The sequence below is a fragment of the Podarcis cretensis genome, assembly GCF_951804945.1.
Source record: "Podarcis cretensis genome assembly, chromosome: 5".
Taxonomy (NCBI): domain Eukaryota; kingdom Metazoa; phylum Chordata; class Lepidosauria; order Squamata; family Lacertidae; genus Podarcis; species Podarcis cretensis.
Window position 1 is genome coordinate 54050323 of NC_137174.1, and position 22800 is coordinate 54073122.

The 22800-nt window shown below is 44.4% G+C and overlaps 1 protein-coding gene across 1 annotated transcript in view; it reads left to right on the plus strand.

Moving 5' to 3' along the window:
- Nucleotides 1-2655: 2655 nt before the first annotated feature.
- The window catches only part of XPNPEP1 (X-prolyl aminopeptidase 1), a 35054-nt gene continuing 14909 nt past the window's right edge, over nt 2656-22800 (plus strand). The window contains exons 1-10 of the mRNA XM_079976093.1: nt 2656-2779; nt 6088-6187; nt 11812-11932; nt 14764-14827; nt 16571-16675; nt 18910-19002; nt 19795-19938; nt 20219-20314; nt 21672-21753; nt 22452-22662. Coding sequence (XP_079832219.1) covers nt 11816-11932; nt 14764-14827; nt 16571-16675; nt 18910-19002; nt 19795-19938; nt 20219-20314; nt 21672-21753; nt 22452-22662 — 912 coding nt within the window. The 5' untranslated portion in view covers nt 2656-2779; nt 6088-6187; nt 11812-11815. The remainder of the gene's footprint in view (nt 2780-6087; nt 6188-11811; nt 11933-14763; nt 14828-16570; nt 16676-18909; nt 19003-19794; nt 19939-20218; nt 20315-21671; nt 21754-22451; nt 22663-22800) is intronic.

The following is a 22800-nucleotide window of genomic DNA, read 5'->3' on the forward strand; positions in this document are numbered from 1 at the left end:
ACGTCCTTCCACAGTGGGGACATAGGTTTCCGGGTGGGAGTTGATCACAGTGAGGGTTTGCCAAACGTGTCTTCCTCTTAGCTCGTTTCTCCTTTTCGCCCTGAGTCCATGCTTCTTCAATGTTCATGACACCTTTGGTAAAGGCTCTTCTCCAGTTGGAGCGCTCACAGGCCAGTGTTTCCCAGTTATCAGTACTTAAGTTACATTTTTTAAAAAGATTTGCCTAGAGAGCATCTGTAAACCTCTTTTGTTGTCCACCAGTATTTCGCTTTCCATTCCTGAGTTGGGAATAGAGTAGTTGCTTCAGAAAATGATAATCGGGTATCTGAACAACATGACCAGTCCAACAAAGTTGATGTTGGAAGAATCATTGCTTTGACACTGGTGATGTCTGTTTCTTCCAGTACACTGGCATTAGTTTGCCTGTCTTCCCAAGTGATGTGTATTTTTTTCTGGATAAACACCGTTGATGGAATCTTTCAAGGAGTTGGAGATGGCGTTTATAAGTGGTCCATGTTTCACAAGCATACAGTAAAGTTGGTAGTATGATAGCTTGGTAAGCAAGCATTTTGGTTTCCCTTCAAATGTCCTGGTTCTCAAACACTCTGCATTTCAGTCAGGAGAAAGCTGCACTTGCAGAGCTCAAGCAATGCTGGATTTCGGCATCAGTGTCTTATATATAAGTGTAGGATTGCAGCCTTAGGTTATAAAGTAATGATAGTTGGGTTATTTTAAAAAAAAGGTTGTGGATTGAGTGCTGCATATGGACTAGAAAAACCCTATTATATCATGAAGACCATTGGGAAGGTCAACCACTGGGTGATATCCAACATTTGTTTCACTCAGGATAGACCCATTGAAATCAAGTCCATTATTTCAATGGAGTATTATTTACTTAGCTCTCACCCACTGTTTCTCAGCCTAACCTGCTCTGCTGGTGTGCTGTGAAGGTAAAAGAAATAGAACTCCATTTAGTGCTAAAAAGTGTAACTTTCAGGGGCCCTGACTACCAAGATCTTCCCAAGGGAGCCCCTACCATCTAAGGCATGGTGGGGAACAATGAGGAGCAGAGCCTTTTCTCTAGGAACTCCTCTCCTTATTTGTCTGTCAGCCTCCGCCATTTTTATGTATTGGAAGCAGGTAGATATATTTTTGTTAAATAATATTTGGTTTTAATGAGGCTGATTGTCTTATCTGTTCTGTTTTATTGTGGATTTTGTTATATTATTGCATGTGTATGTACACATCTACAAACACAACCGAAACCATATAGCTAGCCATCTGTGGAATCACAGATCGAGAGGCAGTGTATTCATACATAAATAAACAGACACTGATTTGAACTGCTTGGTGAGGGATAAATGCAATCTTTATAAGGGACAAAAATTCAAATAAAGTGATTGTATTGCTTTGCATTGCAATAAACAGTCCAATTCTGAGCAGCCCATTTCTTTCTCTCCCCATTTGCCTGGTACATATAAGCTTTGGTGAACATAAGCCACTGCTTCAGAAATGCCCTGGGCCTTATCTTTTGTTCTAGCACGGCAGGCAGAAATTACAACTTTACAGATAATCATGGGTAAACTTCACCACTCAAATATCTGCCTATTACACTTGTGGCCTTGCCAAGGGGGAAAGGGTTTCTACCATAACAAAAGCACAGTTCATTTTTGCATGGAAATAAATGAGCCCAACATCTCTCTCGCCCCCTTCCTTTTTAAATACATAAAACTTGGATATAATTCTCCAATTTATTTTGAAGATGTATGCCTCATATCCCAGTCTATTGTTGTTTCAACTTTTCAAAAGTCTTAAATTATTATTTTTCTTATTTTATTGTCAGGGTAGCTCACCTGGCACCTTCATTACTTATCATTAGGCGCAAGCTGAAAACATTCTTCCCCCAAACCTTGGGCTAATGAAGCAATCAATGGCCTCTAAAACTGTATGTGTGTTTGTGGGGGCGGTGATTGTCTTCTAGATACTTTTGTGTATTTTTGTGATTTTACAGTGCAAATCTCCCTGCGTTCCTCAGATAAAGAGCAGTGTATTATATCATGGGCGCGGGGAGCAGGGAGGGGCAGCTGCCCCCCAAAATCAATAAAAATACATAGCAAGCTGAGGTTCTACGCCCCCTAACAAAAGGCCTAATAAAAATCCTGGCTATGCCCATGTATTACATATAGTAATAAACAGTGCTTTTTTCTGGGGGTACACATACCCCTAAACGTTTTGTGAATCTTTGTACTTTTGTCCATTTACTGTATTTACTTTCCCCGACTTGAACTATAAAACGGTGAATTTCTTGAGTCAAAATGAGAGTGCCCCTAAAAATTTTTTTTTTAAAGAAAAAAATCGCTGGTAATAAATAACTAAAATTATCCATTTATAACAAAATTGTATTTATCTTTTTTTTTGGGTAAGCGGCTTTGAGGGGTGTTAAATATCAAGCGGTGTGTTAGATCTTATGAAATGGCTAAAATAATTTCCCCGGGCGACTTTTCTTTCCTTCTGCCTCGCACACCAGCTAACAACTGAAGAAGCTCAGAATGCCAGAGCCAAGGGAAGCCCCCTTCCTGCTTCCCTTCCCTCTTGCGGGCGGCGAGCATGAATGGGAGCCGCCGCCGCCACCGCGACGTCACTGGCGCGGAAGCGGAGGTTGCTCCGCCCCTTCCCTTTCCCCGGCCTCGGTGGCTCACGGGGCTTGGAGACGTCAGATTTGCATGGCAGCCTCCCGGAAGCGCTGAAGTAAGGGAGGCAAAACGGTAGAGGCGGCCAGGTGAGCGATCCGAAGGGCCAGGATGGCCGCTGGGTACAAACGGGGTGGCGCGTCCGGGAGGAGGGCAGGGGAAAAGAAGGGACGCGGAAACTGCAGCTTGATGCATTGCAGGGGACCTCTGGGAAACAGAGGACCCGGCTTTCCAGCAATCTGAAACAAACTAATAAAATAAAGCATTTCAGGCTGTGAAGAAAATGGCTAGGCTTTAATTTCCCCCTGATCTCTGCGCAAAGCCCAAACGGAAGAGTCTTGTGGCATCTTAAAAGAGCAGCACGTTTTCGCTTCCTTGGAGCACAGCTCATTTCATCAGATGCAGACCAGACTTATGAAGTGTGTGCATGCATATGTATGAGTGTGGTGTGGTGTGCATCTATCGGATCCAGTGTATTTTCATTGAGAAGGAATTCCCCATAGGTTCACTGAGGCTTATACCATAGTAAATATGCAATAGGACCCTTGCCTTCAACGGGTATATGCTGCATGGGACTTCCTGGGGAACCCCCCCCCCCCAATGTTGCTCTGTGCTTTCACTTGTTAGGAAATGTTTTTTAAAAAGCAGCTGATGGAGCCAGAAGGAAAATATGAGCTCTCACTCTTAAAACAATTGTTTTATTAATGAAAGTGAAACTGCATTTGAGTATGACTGATGAGAAGCTTTCTTTTCTTTTACAATAATGAGCAACAAGAAAGAAAAAGAAGAAGCTGTTCTGTCAAGGTTATAATGCAAGATTTCAGGTGTGTATGCACCTGAGAAGCAAACAGAATTTTAGACATACTGACCACACACTGTATTCTAGTGTTGGTTTAGTATTCCTTAACTAGTCTTCTAACAAGAAAAAAACAACACTTGGCTTGTATGAGGTCAGCACTTCTAAACTCAGGGTGCCAGGTACTTCACAGAGTTCCCTGATATAGCAAACCTGCAAAAGGCAGGTTGTTCTGTGAAAAGCTTTATGCCTCAAGCTAAAATCCTGTGAACACCTGCCTATTGAAACACATTGAACTTAGTGGGATTTATTTCTGAAGAAATGTGTATGGTTGGACTGTAAGTTGCTTATGTAGGCCAGAACGTGTCTTAATGGCAGAACTCTCTAATGTACAGTCCTGGGGACCCATTTCCTGAATGCCCATGCAGCAGCCATAGTAACAGTTTCATAAATAAGCTATTTTATATACTCTGCATATTTTGTGGAGAACTTATTTTCCCAGGGGCTACTTAAAGACTCTCAGTGCACCCTGAAGGAAGGTGAAAGAGGAGAAGCTATGAACAGAGAGCTCATTTCACCAGCTCCTGAAGATGCCACCAGAAAAAAAATCTGCTTTTTGTGGTGTGTGTGTCTTTTGAACCTTACTTCTGTTATTACTCATTTATAGCCCTCCCTTTCACCCCATTTAGTATGTTACATTTCATTGCGGGTATACAAAGGCAGTAGATAGGTAGATAAATAAATAAAATACAGAAATAGTATTAGTGTGTAGGGCTATTTTTAGCTACTGTTTATTCTATTCTATTTGATTGGTTAGAATAGTAGAATTGTAGAGTTGGAAGGGAGCATGAAGATCATCTAGTCCAACCCCACCCACAAGGCAGGAAACCCCTAACAATTAAGAATATAAATAATCAAACCAAAATCTTGATTATTTTGGTTTGATTAGTTATATTCTTGTTGAAAACAGCTTTGATGGTTTTTTTAATAAAAAAACAGGGTACACAAATTAAACAGGCACACTGCTATTTTAGCTTAGTTTTAGCCTATGTGGCATAATGGTTAGAGCACTGGACTAAGACTGGAGAGATCCAGGTTCAAGTCTCGCAAAACTCCCTGGGTGGTTGTGTGCCAGCCACTTCCTCAGCCTAATTTGCACCACAGGACAAAGAGCTGTAGCTCAATGATAGAGGATGTGCCTAACATACAGAAGACATCAGGTTCAGCTATAGGCCTGGAGGGAAAGTCCTGCCTAAACCTCTGAAGCGTCACTGGAAGTCAGGATGAAGACATTACAGAGCTGGATGGCCCAATCTTTTAACCAAGGCACCTTCCTTTGAGGGTCTTGCTTTTGTGGGGAGGCCCTTGTAAGTCATCCTGAGCCCCTTGGAGGAAAGGCCTGATAAAGAAAGAAAGAAAATGTGTTCTTTGTAGCCATTTAAATGTGGTTATGGTGTGAGAGCCCTGGGTGCAAATTCTGCCCCAAGAAATTACTCCTTTCTTTTTTGAGGTTTTACCTACAGACAGAACGCCAGGTCAGCACTTGTTGGTACATGCTCCTGTAACTGAATGAGCAACTTCTTGTACTCCTGCCCGCCCCCAACAGCTCACATATGTGCACATAACTACAATGTACTTTGTCCTCCTTGCAAGTGTTGCCACCCCCCGTTACGTTTTCTAATCTGTAGCCGTTCCAGAATTAAAGTCTAAACTGATTACATATGGCTTGGACCTTGCTGACATTTATCACAATTTGGATCCTTCCACCAACCTAGCAGTCTGAAAGCACGTCCAAGTGCAAGTAGATAAATAGGTACTGCTTTGGTGGGAAGGTAAACGGCGTTTCCGTGCGCTGCTCTGGTTTGCCAGAAGCAGCTTAGTCATGCTGGCCACATGACTTGGAAGCTGTACGCCGGTTCCCTTGGCCAATAAAGCGAGATGAGCACTGCAACCCCAGTGTCGTCCGCGACTGGACCTAATGGACAGGGGTCCCTTTACCTTTTTATCAAGCAGTTCAGAGCAACATAAATGGAACCATCTTGTGTATCTTCATAGCAGCCCTGTGAGGAAGGGGCGTCCCTCTTGGGAGTTCTACCTCCCTCAGAAGTTTGGGTGTGTGTGTGTGTGTGTGTGTGTGTGATGGCCTGGGAGGGGGCATCCTCTGTGGCAGCCCCTTTCCCACAGAGGTGTGCCTGGCTTCTTCGCTATACAACTTTCATTTCTTCACCCTGGCCTTTGACCCCCGACTTGTGTGATTAAAGGGCCCACCCTAATCCTCTGGTTGTAATCTGTTTTGAGTTTCAAATTGTAAATTGTGGTAACCCACCCTGGAGCCTGCTGGAGTTTAATGATGATGATTATGATAAAAACCATCAAGTTTCACATGACCTTGAGCCAGCTGACTGGTTTGAGCCCAGATCTAAGTGCAGCCCTCTCCCCTCCACTATGGCACAATGCTTTCTGTTCTGGTGTTGTGAACTGCAACTAGAACAATCCTATCACTGCAAGGATCGCTGCTTGAGATTAGCCACTGTGGGAAGGGAAGGGTTATTGTGGCAAAAAGTCTCTGTACCTTTGAAGTTTTGCCCTTTGCTTTGTCAGGCACTGCTGAGTCAATGAAGAGCAAGGAAGGAGCTGAATAGTGTTTGTGCTGTCCAAAACTGGGGAACCCAGGATTCCAAGGAAGGACTAACCAGGACAGGTATTTTTTTTTTGGGGGGGGGCATGTATAGACTGTGGTTCTGTCCTTTAAACTGAGGCGGTATTTTACACTGATGAGAAAATGTCGTTTAATTCCAGCTTTGTTTGTCTTTGAATACCACAGGGGCAGATGATAGCAGGGAAAGAATTAAAACTTACTCCTTGCCTATAATTTAGTGTTGTCAAAGTGATGGAGGTAAATGGCACCATTTGGAATCTAGTGAAATTGGATAAATGACCACCCAAGGAAAATGGAAGGGAGGAGAAAAAGAGCAGCCCCCCCTTTTGTTTTGCTAGAGTAGGACTGTGCCAAAGATCTTATGGACACACAGTTTGAAGGGCTGGTCTTCTCAAGTCAGGAATGAGGCACACAACACAGATAAAATGAGAATGAACAAGTTTCTTTTTTAAAACAAAACCAAAATGTACTTAGCTCTCCATGGAAAAAGTAAAATTGTTACTGCTTGGTTCTCTAATGGTTTCTTTATTTAGAAAAAAAGAGAGCAAAACAGCTTAATATTGTGAGATACATTCCCTTGAGTTCTGAAGGACTTGTTTCCTTAAGACTGATTTCTTTAAGAGGGAAGCTAATATAGGGAAACATAAGTGAGGACTTGTGGAACTGGGCAGATCTAAAGTGAGAGAGTGATTTGCAGGCTGTGAGGAACCCTGTGAGGAATCTAACTGTTTTAGAAATATAAACCTTCTAGTCCTCATTGCTGTGGTTTTTGTTTGATTGTTTTTTTTTAACTGTGGTATTAAGGGTTTTTTTTTGGGCAGTAGAATTTTGTCTTGGCAATAAGGATATAAGGAGCTGGTTTAGGACAGTATGAATAATACAGTATTGGCTAGACAGGCCACCAGAGGCTTTTCAGGAAGTTCTGAGACAGTAACCTGTCTCATAAAGATATTTTACAGACAAGTGGGCTAGAGACTCAGGAATAAACTAAATGTGTGACATGACACACACTGTTAAAAGCAGCTGGGGCGGGGGTGGGAAGAGGAAAGCATTGGATTGGGAAAACAGTGCTGGCGAGGCAGGGGATTTTCCTGATCAGAACTGCCTCATCTAAAGCTATTTGCCCTGTGGGTGACAACGTGCACACTCTCCTGGCAATATTTTCATTACAGTGTTGGAGCGACAGTTTGCTCTTTCTTAATTATTATTAGCTTTTGCACCACAGCTTTTCAAGGGACAGAAGTTTAGATTGGAAAAGATATGTGTGTCTTTGGGGGGAGGGTTAACCCCTTCCCCTAGTCCTGCTTTCTGTCCATTTCACCCCCCCCCATGCATCTACTGTATTTTTCGCACCATAACACTCACTTTTTTCCTCCTAGAAAGTAAGGGGAAATGTCTGTGCGTGTTATGGAGCGAATGCCTACGGATGGCGGGGGGATCTGCTGCAGTCGTGAGCAGAGGATCCATGGTTCCCCTTCCTTCCCTCCTCCGTGGCTCGCTTTGAAACAGCAAAGCGGGAGAAGAGCCGCTGAGTGGGGAGGAGAGAGGGACAGAGCCTGCTTCTTTAAAGGAGCAAAGTGGGAGAGGAGAGGAGCCGCTTACAAGAGTCCGGAGCTGTTTTTTCAGCGAACCGGGGAGGAGGGAGAGAAGCAGAGCCTTTAAAGGAGCAAAGTGGGAGAGGAGAGGAGCCTTCTCCTCTTATACCCCTCTTCTGCATTATTAACAGCATCCTTCTCCACCCACCCCACGCGTGTTCCTTGTCCCTTGAGTGCTTTTCCTTCCCTCCCCACTTAAAACGTGGTTACAAAGCACGGATCCACATGGATCCTCAGGATTTTTGCACTGGGTCACCCCAAATTCACCATCAGATCACATAGCATGTCCATGGCTACAGCTTGCACCAAAAAAATCACGCACCCACTGTTGCCTGGGGCTGCAGTGGTGCAAAAACGTGGTTACAAAGCATGGATCCACATGGATCCTCAGGATTTTTGCATTGGGCTACCCCAAACTCACCGTCAGATCACATGTCTGTGGCCACAGCATGAACCACAAAAACCATACATCCACTGTTTCGTTTAGAATATTTTTTTTCTTGTTTTCCTCCTCTAAAAACTATGTGCATGTTATGGTCAGGTGTGTGTTATGGTGCGAAAAATACAGAACTTTTACCTTTGGGAAAAACACAGGAGATCTGATTACAGGTCTCCCAATGTCACATGCAGTTTGGCTCTCAAAAGCGAACCACACTGGAGAAATGCTTGTGACATTTTTGAAGCGTTGCAACTGTGAATGCATTAGCACAGGAACTAGGTCCAGCCTCATGGTACTTACACTTGATTTTTAATGGGATACCTTTCCTCCCCAAAGCAGATGTGCTTTTAAAAATACCCACAAAAGTGGGCTAATGAGAGCAAATTTGTTACTTGTGTGCACTCCTGAACAATTTTTCTTTTTAAAAAGCTACTGTCATGCATTACAGTTGTTTCAGTTGTCAAGTTGTTTCAGACCTTGCTGTGTCAAGATCACAGTTTTGGAGTATGTCATTGCCTTTTGATCCCAAATCCTCCTTTCTGGTTGGACAATTGAAGTTAAATGCCTTGGGCTGATTTTTGCTTCACAATTTCACTTCAGTCACATTTATTGGCCACGTGCCGTACTCTTGCTGAGGGTTAGTTAGCATGCAGCAAGCATACCCCATTTTTAATACTGGGCTTTGGCTGCTGAAGGCCCTTTCTATTTTAGTGGCTAATCAATGGCCATGGAAGATGGTGGCCTGGTGACATGCAGGCACCAGGCCATCTGTTATTGAATTTCTATCAACAGAGGAGGCCGGTCCATTAGGGCAAATGAGACACTGCCTCATCCAACAGTGTCTTCAGCAGTCCCACTTGCTTGCCTTCCTTATTAAAAGCAGTCCCCAAAAAACATATTGTCCTCACCACAAAATGAATATTGTGCAGTTGGAAAGAGTTAAGGAAAGGCATCCAAAATAATCAAGCGACTCTCCTGTGGGGAAAGGATGCGACCTTTGTGACTACAGTGTGGTGTGGTGGTTAAGAGTGGTAGTCTCGTAATCTGGGGAACCGGGTTTGTGTCTCCGCTCCTCCACATGCAGCTGCTGGGTGACCTTGGGCTAGTCACACTTCTCTGAAGTCTCTCAGCCCCACTCACCTCACAAAGTGTTTGTTGTGGGGGAGGAAGGGAAAGGAGAATGTTAGCCGCTTTGAGACTCCTTAGGGTAGTGATAAAGTGGGATATCAAATCCAAACTCTTCTTTTTCTACTACTAGTTTAGAGAAAAGGCAGAGAGGAGGAGACATGATAGATGTTCATACATTTATACACGGCGCAGAGGAAGTGGATAGAGAAAAGTTTCCCTCCCTCTCTCACAATGCTAGAACTTGCTGACATCCAATGAGGCCAAATGTTGGAAGGTTCAGGACAGATAAAAGAAAGCACTTTACACAGTGCATAGTTAACCTTTGCAACTCACTCTCCCCTCAGAGGCAGTGATGGCCGCCAACTCAGATAGCTTTAAAAGAGGACTGGACAGATTCATGGAGGATAGGGCTACCAATGGCTGCTAGGCCATGATGGCTATGCTCTGGTTGGAAACTGTAGGAGGGGAGAGTGCTCTTGTGCTCAGATCCTGCCTGTTGGCATCTGGACGGCTACTGTGAGTATAGGAGGCTGGACTAGATGGACCATTGGCCTGATCCAGCAGGCTGTTCTTATGCCAGCCCCTCCCCCTCAATTGGCCTTTGTAGAACTCAGCAGGGGAAAATTGGGGGGCAAAACTAGAATTAGTTGGCTCTACTCGCCATTTACTGATGGCCTCTCTGTTTTCTGTCCTGCGGATCCCGATGGGCACCAGCCATTGTCGTCAATCAGCAATGGCTTCATGTCCTCATGCCAAGGCAAGCTGCAAGTTCCAATAGAATCCCCATGGAGGGATTCAGTAAATTGGTGATATGGTAGTGGGCTACAGTGTGGTTGATCTTATTCCAAAAGAGCTCCAGTTTCTTTAAGTGGTGTAAAGAAAAACAAATTTCCACTGGCACAGTTCCCCCCGCCCCCATCACAATGTTGGAATAAAAAACAACCCTGCACTCACTGAACATTGTTCCGCAGAATAGCTCTTCCAAAGATAGAATCTTGGTCCCTTTTGGAAAATGGTAACCCACCCTGACCAGATGGTATGTTCCTAATGAGCAGTATGATCTTGTAGCTTCTGTGTTGTGCTGAATGAATATTAGTGACTCAGTAGCTGCTGATTCAGGGCCAATTCCAGTGTGAAGTTGCTTATTGTATATGCCAGTTTCCCCTTTCCCCCGTTTCAGATGTTAATTGACATATCTGAATGAGTATCCACTGTTCTTTGTGAGTGCCAAATTAATAATGTAGATGTGAGCCCAGGTTAATCTGCAGATGGACCTGCATGATTTTGTATAGCAAATATTCCACCAGCACTGGAATAGTCCAAAATAACCCCAGTCTTCTGGGTAATGGAGTCATTTGGGAATGCACAAATGGTGCCAAAAAGGGTTGTAATCCTGAATTGTAATCTGGGATAGAGATGATCAACGTGTGCTGCTTTCTGGGATAACCAACCCAAGACTGTTTTGGCATTAAGTGGCATATAAATAAATGATAATGATAACTAGAAAGAAAGGGTTTTACACCTGCCAGATCATCTATAATGAGAGACAGGGTATGAATTTTATAAAAAATAATAAAAATATAGACATATCTTCCAGTAAGATGGTAGCTCTGGGTGATCTGTGATGAATTGCCCAAATAATATTTTTATGCTCGTCTTATCTAAATACACTTCCCCAACAAGCCATGTTTCTTATTTCTCTATTTATTTTGTTTATATCTTGCCTTTCCTCCACTGAACCACAGGGCAGTGCACATGTTTCCTCCCTCCCCATTTTATCATCGCAACAATCCTGTAAAGGAGGTTTGGTTGAGAGATAGTGGCTGACCAAAGGTTCATGGCTGGTCGGGGATTTGAACTGCCAGTTCCCCACATTGTAGCCCAAGACACTAACCACTACACCACACTTACTTTGATTTTGGGAAGGAGACATGGAAAGTTGCAAGGGTAGGGCTGCCAGATCCAAACTTGGAAAAATGAAATGTTTTCTTTCCCTTGGGAAACGTGTTGCTGAGAAAGGAGGGATTGTGGAACCTATTAACTGTCCTTGGCAGTAAATTATAATACGATGGCACATAGGAAGCAGTGAGAAGCTCTAGGAACATTCCCCACAACTGAGAGCAGCAGCAGCTTGTGAATTGCTTCCTTCCTGTTCGATGTCCTTGCCCTTCTCACATGCCTCAGAGCATCTGTTGTGCTTCGTTTCCTAAAGTTTCCCATGCACAGTACTTCCTCCAATCTGCCACTCATGAGGCATCCACTGCCAAGAGATTCATCATTACAAATGCAAGGTCCTGGAAGTTGGCCAAGTGTGGTTGGGGTCAAACTGTACTACAGTAAAGTTGACTGTGGGAGAAGAACGGAAGGGAGGGAGGAGAAAGAGAGTTCACTTGCAGGTTCTGGTTGGAAACCATGGAGTTTCTTTTACATATTTGAAATATTTAGGTATGAAATCCACAGGACTCTCAGACTTTTTTTTTTTTTTAGTATATAATTCCAAATAGGAATATGGCTCCCAAGAAGACTACAGAGCTGCTTCATCTGCTTCGACAAGCAATGAGAAACTCCAAATATGTTCCAGAACCAATCCAAGCCTACATTGTACCCTCCGGAGATGCACACCAGGTATGGGATTCAGCAGAATTGTCTTCTGTCAGTAGAATTCTTCCCTCCCCCGTGCTCCAAGAGCTTTAGCCAAGACCTAAAGATTAAGGTTCTTTAGCCAAGCGTGTTTAATATGTAGAGGTATCCCTATTCTATGCCACCCTATCCTAAACCTATATTAAGGTGATGCACACTGTGAAAAGTTCCAGTGTTCTATTCTCACAGTGGGAATGTTTATGGGAGCCCACAAATAGGCCGGGAAAACAGTAAGATTCCTGTCCCCCAGCAGCTACTATCATCCATTTATTAATCACCTTCTGAACAGCCATCTCAAGGCAATTTACATATGAGATTATTAAACACAAAATCAGCAAATACATTTAAAACAAGACTGAAACCCTAGGAAAGCAGACACTCGTGGTTAAGACCCATTTCTTTGACTGGGAACAAAAAATATCTTCTGTTGTTTCCGGAAGGTGCAGGTAGTGGGGCAAAAGGGGGGCAGCCACGTGGAAAGCCCTGCTCCAGGATTAATGGCTACTCCATTGTCCACGTTTTATGCTGTATGCAGAGAACAGTGCCTCCAGCTGCCAGTGCGCAGTGTTCTTTATCTAATAAAGCAAGCAAACCAAACACGCACACAGCTATTCTGCTCTCAAGTTGCTGCAGGCAAGGGGGTTTTATTTTTACTTTTTTTGCAGCTGCTACAGGTGCTTCTTTTCCTGCCTGAGCCTGCTTCTCTGTAGCTCTGGTTACACTTGTGAGACTTTTAATATGTTCCTGTGGATCTTGGAATATGACCTGCAAGATTGTTTATTTCTTTGTGTCGCTTTAGGGAATGCAGTAATGCAAAGACCTCGCATTATGCTTTTCCTGCTGGGCAAGTTTATCAGGTTTGTTCTGTTCTGTTCAGAGAGCTGAATGGACAGGAAGAAACCCACCCCTCCTTATTTTGTATCACTAGATTTGCTGCATACCATGACTTCAGCAAAACCGTGTCCACCCATGTACATGGTTTAAAGCCTTGATTCTCAGGACACAAGTACATGCGTGCTGAAGTAGACAGAGTGACCAAGGAGTCATGGGTTCAAAACCCCACTTGGTCATGAAACTCACTTGAAAGATCTACATTGGCTCCCAGTATGTTTCCGAGCACAATTCAAAGTGTTGGTGCTGACCTTTAAAGCCCTAAACAGCCTTGGTCCAGTATACCTGAAGGAGCGTCTCCACCCCCATTGTTCTACCTGGACACTGAGGTCCAGCACTGAGGGCCTTCTGGCGGTTCCCTCACTGCGAGAAGCCAAGTTACAGGCAACAAGGCAGAGGGCCTTCTCCGTAGTGGCACCCACCCTGTGGAACGCCCTCCCACCAGATGTCAAAGACAAGAACAACTACCAGACTTTTAGAAGACATCTGAAGGCAGCCCTGTTTAGGGAAGCTTTTAATGTTCTAACAAACCACTGTATTTAATACTTTGTTGGAAGCCGCCCAGAGTGGCTGGGGAAACCCAGCCAGATGGGTGGGGTATAAATAATAAATTATTATTATTATTATATTCACTGCAAGATCTCACAATCTATTAGTCTACCCTACCTTGCAGAGTTGTTGGGAGGATAAAAGGGTGGGACTGGCAATGCATGGCTCCCTAAAACTTCTTAAAGGAAAGATGGGATAAAAATGTAATAATGAATTAAGGGGTGGGGGGAGAAGAAGAATGAACTGCCTGACTGGTTTTCTACCAGAGTTCCTCAGCAAGGCTTCAAGTGGGGTGGTGGTAGGGCTGCCTACCATTTCACAGCATCAGAGTTATCTTACGCAAAGTAAGCATATATACTTAATTTCATAAATTATTTGCGGGGCTGGATGGAAGCTGACGGTGGTTAGCCGTACTAGCCATGGTTAATGCTAACCAGAGGTTCCATTGGAATCAAGGTTTGATGCACTTGTAAATCTTGGTTGAAGGGTACCTAGCTCGGTTGAAGCATGATTAGTGTTGATAAAAATATCACTGTAAACCATGATTCAGGCCAACAAGAAAATGGAAAATAGGAAGAGTAGGAAGGATGCATTCCATAGGTTGCCTCAGTTTGCAAACCACTGTTTGCATGGAGCCGGTATTGTGACTGCACTAGTCTGTGAACACCAGAGCTGAAGTTTTAGAAAAAGTAGATTCTGCCTTAGCAAATTAAGTTCTGAATTGCATGGGGTACATGCCGGCAGTGGAGACTTCTAGGCTTCTTTGCTTTGAGCTTACAGCCAAGGCCAGAACAGCTTGTTGTCAGTGGTTGAAATTCTTAACAAGGAGATTTTAGGCAGACACCCATTTTTGAGTACGTCTCATAAAATCCAGTTAGAGGATGCCAGTAAAATAAAGCAAAGGTTACAGATTTGAGGCATATCGTCTATTACAGCTTCCAGGATCAGAAGATATTGGGGGCGTTTCTTCCGCTTGTGTTGCCACATCAAAGGCCTGACTTGTTTGGCTGGACAGTGGTGTGGTCAAGAGTGAAATAAACATGAGCGCTGGGAGGAGGAAATGTTGGAGGAAAAAGTACTGCAGATCTGAAGTAAACAAATGAAGAATAAACATGGAGGTTTAAATGTCTCAGGGGAATAATTATATGAAGGCAGCCTTCCCCAGCCTGGTGCCCACCAGATGTCTGGGATTCTCACCAGCTGTGCAGAAGAAGAACTCGTTCAGATTTTTAAGTATTTCTTTGCATCTGGAAGAGCACCTGATAGGGGAGCACAGCTAATTCAGGAAGCATGTTCTGCTGCTCTTGGTGCCTCTCTCTGCTGTTGTGCATCATTAGGCTCACTTTCCCCTTTTTCTTTTCACTATTCATTTCTAGAGTGAGTACAGTGCGCCTTGTGATTGCCGAAGACAGTTCATCTGCGGGTTTGATGGCTCAGCAGGTATGTTCCCAGAACTGTGCTTGACCCCGTCACATTTGACAGTTCTTCAGCTTTGAATGCCAAGCTCCTCCTCTGAGGTTCACGGGCCAGAACATGAATCTCTCCAACTTCCTCTAAAGCTAAAGTGCTGTATGGTTGTTGCTGTTATTTTACATCCAGTCTGGATATGGCTGTTTAATAATCTCTCTGTAATTTGCAAAATGTCTTGATACACCCACCCACCGCTTAAGACAATCTTTAAGTGGTTTACAAAATGCATTCAAGATGTATGTATAGATATATGTATAGATATCAAGATGTATAGATAACCCAACACTGAAACTGCAAAACTACAATATAATACAATGCAATAAAACAATAGCATTCCTAAAAACATCAACATAGCAGCTCACTTTGAAACACCATTAGAGTCAGCTCCATTCTCTCTTCTTCCTTCCTCTTGCCAAGCACATCCTGACTCACGAAATACAACACCCATATACTACACTTGCGGGGTGAATTGGGAGCAGAGAGAGGTGTGGCATAGGGATATGGGGTGTGGTCTGAGGAGGTTTCCCAGAGCAAGACAGGGACACAGGCTTTATGTTCTCTACCCCTGGTGTGTAGGATTGCAGCCTTGATCATAGTGGCATTTGTCGTATAAATTAAAAATGAAATGGGGAAGGTGATGTCAGCGTCTGTTTCCTGATGCTTTTATATACCAGAGAGAAGTAGGGACTGGTCCAAACCTGGCTGCTGTTGTGTGTAACTTTTTAAGGGGAAGAAATCAGTCCCTACCATGCAGCATAAACAGTTCTCTCCACCACATTTAAGGCAGACTTGGTATATATTCCATATTACCTGCTCTGGGCAGATAAGTCTATAGCGATGTTGCTGCTGAACTTTGGTATGTGCGTAGGGGTGGGGTGGAGAGAGTTGGCTCAGCTCACTTCTGGAAAAACTGTTGTGCTTTGCAGTTTGCGTGCTGGGTTGAAAGAAAAACACGAAGGAAAAGTTTGACTTGTCCCTTCCCCTTTCAGCATCGACACCAGCTGGAATGGTGACGTAATACCCGTGTAGTAATGAGCTTTTGCCGACCCCCAGATGACCCTTCAGTAAAGTGAAAAATCCTGTTAACTGTTTCATACAGTGATCGCAGCTTGCCTTTCTTTTTCCCTCTGCGAAGCCAGTGGAAACAGATTTGCTTGTAGTTTGGCAGATTGGGGGATTAAGCGGTAAACAGTGTTGGTTAGCCAAGTTCAATCTTCTTAAAAAACATTTTTTTTCTGTATCTGAAATCTCTGGGCATTGAAATTCGGCTAATGGGCGGGAAAAGCCTTGTTTATCTTTCATAGGGACAGTGTGTTCTGTTTAGCAGCATGTCCTGTGGTAACACGCATTAAACTGCAGCTATGAGATGTAGGTTTCATTTCAAGCTGCGTGCGTGATATATATGCATTGCAAGCATTGTCAAGCCAGCCATTCTGTGGGGCTTTGTTTACCCCTTACTGTAAAATAGCCAAGTCCAGGTGTCAGCAGCCTAACTATGGTTTATGTCCCAGGAAGTATTTTAGCTCAGGCCTTCTCAAGGTAAACTCTACTGCTCTGGCCTGAATTTCAGATGCTTTGGAGCAAACTTAATTCAAGTTTGATCATTTTATTTCCCTTCATTTATTCAACTGGCACCACTGGCCATGTGTGTGTGTGTGTGTGTGTGTGTGTGTATAATATATGACCACCTCTCCCTTCTTCACTCTTTCTCAGGAACCGCCATAATAACAGCACAAGATGCTGCCATGTGGACCGACGGACGCTACTTTCTCCAAGCTGCTGAGCAAATGGATACCAACTGGACACTCATGATGATGGGTGTGTGAGAGCCCAAACTAGTGCTTTGCTTTAGGTCTCCTCCACGGTTCCTTTAGTAACTCAGTTGTGCTTCTTAACCCATTAACATTCCCTTGTCCCTGTTGTTACATGGAGAAAAGAACGTTTTCTTGAACATGTTACAGGAGCAGGGCCTCTTGCTTTCCCTTCCTAGTATATCTGCCCAAAGTCAGTGGTTATTTGCAGGCAGAAAGCAGGCAAATCCTAGTTGTTAGGCTGTAGCCTTCACCAAGTGTGAGTGTTCTCTGGAAAAATACAATAGCATTTCTTGTGTGAATGGTATAAAAGCGAGTTGCAGCTTCCTGTACCAACCCTATGAGAAGAATATAATGGAGTTTGCTTGAATGCAGCCTGAGTGATTGTCAGCTGCTGAGCAAAAGCGATAAAGGTGATGTGACCTTGCCCCATAGTGACCTCTTCATTTTGTGTTAGGACTGATTACTTCTAGGCTCACTTGAAGGTGCAGCTGAGGGCCTGTGAATTGGGCACCCAACTTTCCAAATGCCACAGTAAAGAGCCATACTGTGCTTGCAGAAAGTCTGCATTTAATATCTGGACATGTAACTCAAAATTAAGAAAACTCTTGTAATTTTTTTTGGGGGGGGCATAATTCTAGCTATGGAAATTGTACCGAATTGCTGTCATTTATATGGGCGTGTTGGGGAAAGATTGAGGAACAGAAACTGTGTGTGTGAGAGGCATGACATTAAAATGTTGCAACGTTCAGGGTACCCTGAACCACAGAGATGGTTTCAGCTTCCCCAATGGAGGCACTAAGACAAGGCATCAGAATTTCTGACTAGTCCAGCATTCCCCATTCTTTTCCTTGTGCTGACTCCCCCTTTCACCATTGGGCTTCCTGAACATACCAGTTCCTCCTTTATCGCTGAACTTGCTGCCAGTACTTGCAACTTGTTGTTTCTTGGCCCATCCCTTGGTTGCTTAGCAACTGCAGTGCTTTCTGACCTTAGTGAGAACAAAGGCTGATGAGGGAAGGGAGATAGGAGAAGGAAAGAGCTCGCATGGGCATCACTTCTCTTTTCAGTGGTACTCAAATCAGTGGAGGCAGGCAGGGAAAGGAAGGGTGCTCTGTTTGGCTACCTCCCAGGTGCTTTGCTCTTGGGGATAGCAGTAGCTATAGCTGAAAGGAGCCATGCTTCAGTGTGAGGAGTACATGGTTTGCATGCAGAAGGCTTTAGGTTCAAGGGTATTGGTTGGCAGAAATGGAAAAGTTCTGACATCTCCTAGTTGGAGTAGGCAACACTGGTCCATCTAGCCCAGGGTTCTGACTCCATTGTTCTCTGAAGCTGATTGCTCATATCATTTCGCAAGGCAAATAGTAGGGAACAAACTGAGTTATTAAAGGGGCAACATTCTGGGCCATACTGCACTGTATCACAGTGCTCCAAGCTCCAAGTCATTAATTTTGCTGGATATCTGCAGTGTTTTTAGGTGTATGGAAAGGGGGTTTGTTTTGGGAGCAGAGGGCTTCTATGATAAAGGTTGGTTCCTAGGGATGTATGCATGGTTTGTTTCCCCAAAATACTATTTGGTATTCCAGGCATGGGGAAGTGGACCTGACCTGTGTGCTGGGTCCTTATCTCCCTCACAGGGCAAGTTTGACAGGGGAGAGGGCACTAGCCACCTGTCGGTAACTGGTGTTGCAATTATGTTCACAGCACTTTGAAGTCCTGACAATTAGTCGACCGCTGCAACTTCAAAGAGCCTTGCACAGCTCATCAGCCGATTGGCAAGGCTTTCAAAAAGCCACGGGTGGGGCTCTATTGCGGTGTTTCTCAACTGGGTGCCATATGGCTTTCTGGGGGGTCCCGGATATTCTAAGGGGGGCACAGATGAAAATCATGTAAATGTGGATCCACAGCACAAGGTTAGGGGGCCACAGAGGGAAGTGAGCAGTGAAGAAAAGAAATCATTTTTTAGCCTTTAGCTGCCCAAGAGGTGTGTGGCTTGGCCAAAATTGCATTCCGGCCAAATAGGGAGGCCTGGTGGGCTGGGGGTTCCCCACCGCTGGTGCTAATTCCATCTCTGGCACTGCAGTCTTACTTGGGGTTTGGGTATGCATTTCTGCACTTAAATTTGGTTATAAACCTCTGTGTTGAGGTTTACTGCTCCCTGGTCTTGTGATCAAAGTCTCCATGCTTGTGTTCCTTTTCGTTAAACTTTGCAATCTCTCTTGAATTCTTTCTTGTCTTCAGGTCTGAAGAACACTCCCGCGCAGGAGGACTGGCTTGTGAGTGTTCTTCCCGAGGGTTCCAAAGTTGGAGTAGACCCTTTCATCATTCCAGCAGGTTAGTTTGCCCTTAAATGTCTTCTGATTTATGTAAATGGTTAGATTCTCCTGACCTGTGCTGCTTCACCACGCAGCATCAAGGGGTTGGCTCTAACCAGGGTAGTTGAACTTGTCCTTAAACCTTTTCTCTGCCACAAGGTAGTTGGGGGGTAGGGAGGCTGATGTTTTTCCAAGGAGGCAGTGAGATATCCTGATTATTCAAGAAGGAGGTGGATTGGTTGCCCTATCCAGTTTCAACTGCAAATGAATCTAGCAAACTTTTCAGTTGGGAATTTGAAGAAGGTCACAGGAATCTGTTCCCCCCAAATCTGGTTAATGGCAATATTTTTACTACTTTCCCTCTACAATCCCACAGTGGTTTGTAAGCTAACCATTCATCTCCAGTTTCTTCTTCAAAACCATAAGGCGTAAAAACTTTTGGTTCTTTAAAAATGAAATGTGATACGTTTCTGTTCCAAAGTTTTCTGATGAAAGTCTAGGGTTTAGTTGACCCTAACAGGAGAAGTTCTCATTCCCTAATTCTTGTTGTAATGTACAGAACATGCACACACAATTTTCTTCAGTTTTTTTTATTGATTTTATATTTTATGAATGCAAATGGTGAGGTTCTTAATAAAATTCTTTTAAAGAAATGCAGTGGATAAATGATTCTGTTACCAACCCATATGTTTAGATGTGTACTGTATCCCCCACCTTTCTGATTACACAATGTCGCTTCACAGGGAAAGCTAGCAGGCTGGGGATCTCAACAGCAGCATCCTTCTTACGTCACTCTTTCTGTCATCCTCAGATCAGTGGAAGAGGATGTCCAAAGTTCTGAATAGTGCTGGCCATACTCTTGTGCCTGTCAAAGACAACCTAATTGATGTCATATGGACAGATCGACCACCACGGCCTTGCAAACCCTTGATGACTCTAGGCTTGAACTACACAGGTTAGCGGGATCCCAGTCACGTCCGTAAGAATGTTGTTGATAATGAAATGACAATCTCGACAGGCTCACCGTTGAATTGCATATCGGGCAGAGGTACTGTGTGTGTGGAAAGGATGAGACAAGTCTTGCCGCAACCATCATTTAATATCCCTAAAAGCATCTGAGATGAATTGGGCATTGGATATAAACGGCACCTGTGTGTAGATAAAAGAACTGCTTTGTTACATTAACCCTAGAGAATTTGGCCGGATTAAGTTCTTGCTTTCATTGCATGATGCAGGGATCAGTTGGAAGGACAAGATCACAGCCCTGCGGGGGAAAATGGCTGAGAGGAAGGCTCCGTGGTTTGTGGTGACCGCCTTGGATGAAGTGGCTTGTGAGTACAAGTATCCTGTTTCCTTTAGCATTGTTCAATTCCATGTTCGTTATCTACTCAGAAATCTCTACACAGCTGGAAATGAGAAACCCTGCAGCATCCCCAGGGGTCAGTAGGACTGTTGGCCAATTTGGACAATAGAAGCCTGTCCCGGTGTCATCTTTGGAACGTAGAGATTTCAGTTGCTGGCTGTTAACTGGTCAATGGCAAGGAACCTTGCGCCATTTCCAGGAGGGCTGCTGCTGGGCTCAGTATTACTAATTACCACGAATGGTTGGAACAACCACCTTGTGCTGCACTTGTGGGTAGCTGCTGCCTGCTCACAGTCTGCTACCTCTTAGTTCCAAATACCCACCAAGCACAGCTGAGGAGCAGCCAGGAGCCCAGTAAAGTGCAAAACAGGAAGTGGTATGTTTGCCTATTGGGAGCTAATGGGGCCCAAAGGATAACGTGTTGGATTTGATCTGGGGAAACTGCTTGGTAGGCTGTGGGCTTGTTAGTGGCCTGCTTTCTGCAGGGCTTTGCTGCGCAAGTGAGTTCATAGTGGCAAACATGCTTGCACACCCTCACCAAGCAGAGTTGAACTCCCTGCCCATCATCAGAATGACTGCTGGGGCTGGTGGTGTAGAAAAATGCTTGTGATCTCCTCTCTGGGAGCCTGGCTTGGCTTAGTGTGATATGTGAGTCCCGTCTCAGTCTCTAGAGACAGATGTGAGTAATTCCTGGATTTTACATTTTCAATAATAAGGAGTGAGCCGCTGAACCATTGGATGTTCTTTTGTTTTCGTTTATAATCCCAGGTGTATCTCGCAACCTGCACAGCACCTTGATTACGTTCCTTATCTCTTCCTGCACTTGGTCACAAGACTGAAACCAATGCAGACTTTATGGTTTTAATACCAGCCATGTTCCCTCTCCACCATCCCACTCCTCCTGCTTTGCTTCCCTCATCTTCCAGCCCGATAAAGCGATCTGGAGACCTTGAAAGTTTGCTCACTATTTTGTGGGTGGTCCTAATAAATATAGGGTCCCGCTGTGGATTTTCTACTTTTTCCTATGGTCCAACTTTGCTTCCTTTGTACTTCATTTGTCTTATTTTCTTGTTACCAAAAGATCTTCCTTGTGCGTAGTCTGGACTTCTAATGCCATCTTGTGGCAAAAGCCCCTTATTGTTCATTTAAGTGGTTGTGTTGCATTTCACTATGGATGGTGCTTCCCTACTGCTTTCTTAAAAAAAAGAAAGTACAGTGGTACCTCGGGTTACATACGCTTCAGGTTACATACGCTTCAGGTTACAGACTCCGCTTGAATTTTAACCAGGTTTGTGACACCGTCTTCTCCTTCCTTTTTTTTTTAGGGCTCTTTAATCTCAGAGGCTCAGATGTTGAGTACAACCCGGTTTTTTTTGCTTACGCCATCATAGGAGCCAATACAATCAGGTAATGGAAACGGAGGCTTTCTCATTTATTTTGCTCACATTTACCCTGATGGTCAACATGTGTATATATTTTCCTTTAAGAAACTGATTGGCTGAGTGGGCAAAGACATCAGGTCTTTAAAAGCAATAGGCTGCAGCCTCTGAAGGGGGAGGAATGGCTGTGGTGCTTGCCTAGGGGTGGCACTGCACTCACTGGGAAAGAAATAGGCAGCAGTGAAGTCTGGGGAACTTTGAGTAGACAGCAGCCCCACAAGGCAGCTGTACCTGCAGAGATATTACTGTCCATCTAGATCTCCCCTGACCTCGGTGCCACCTCACTCTTCTCCTTCCTATGGTAGCACTACCATATGTTTTTCACCTATAAGAAAGTCTGTGCCCAGATTACCAGTACCCTGCTACTGAGACCTGGAGAGCCAGCCAGCGTGGTGTAGTGGTTAGAGTGTTGGACTAAGGCCTGGGAGACCGGGGTTCAAATTCCCACTTGGCCATGAAGGGTGACCTTGGGCCAGTCACTAAGGATTGTTGTAGGGATTGAAATGAGGAGGCGGAGAACCATGTACGACACCTTGATCTCTTCGGCAAAAAGGTGAGATGCAAATGCAATAAATAAAACGTTGTTCAGTCATTCACTCTTTATTTAATTGTGTGTCCCGCAAAGCTCAGGCTGCTTTTCTCTATCTCTCCAATATATTCCTCTAGGTTGTTCATTGATGGCGATCGCATGTCCGACCCAGGCGTGAGAGAGCATCTGTTGCTGGACTCTGCTCAGGACCCTGAGTTCAGCATCCAAGTGCTGCCTTACGACTCCATCCTGACCGTTCTGAAGTCCATCTGCGATACCCTTTCTCCCCACGAGAAAGTTTGGCTCAGTGACAAAGCCAGCTATGCCCTGACCCAGGCCATCCCCAAGGTCCGTAGGCTTTGGCAAGGCAGCAAATTCCTCTCACCCCCCCCCCAGCTCAGGTCTGCCGCTGTGCACTTCCACTCGGGATGGATGTTTCCAAGCTTCCTTCCGTGTGGGGCTGTTGCAGGCCTCTTGTCCTCTGCT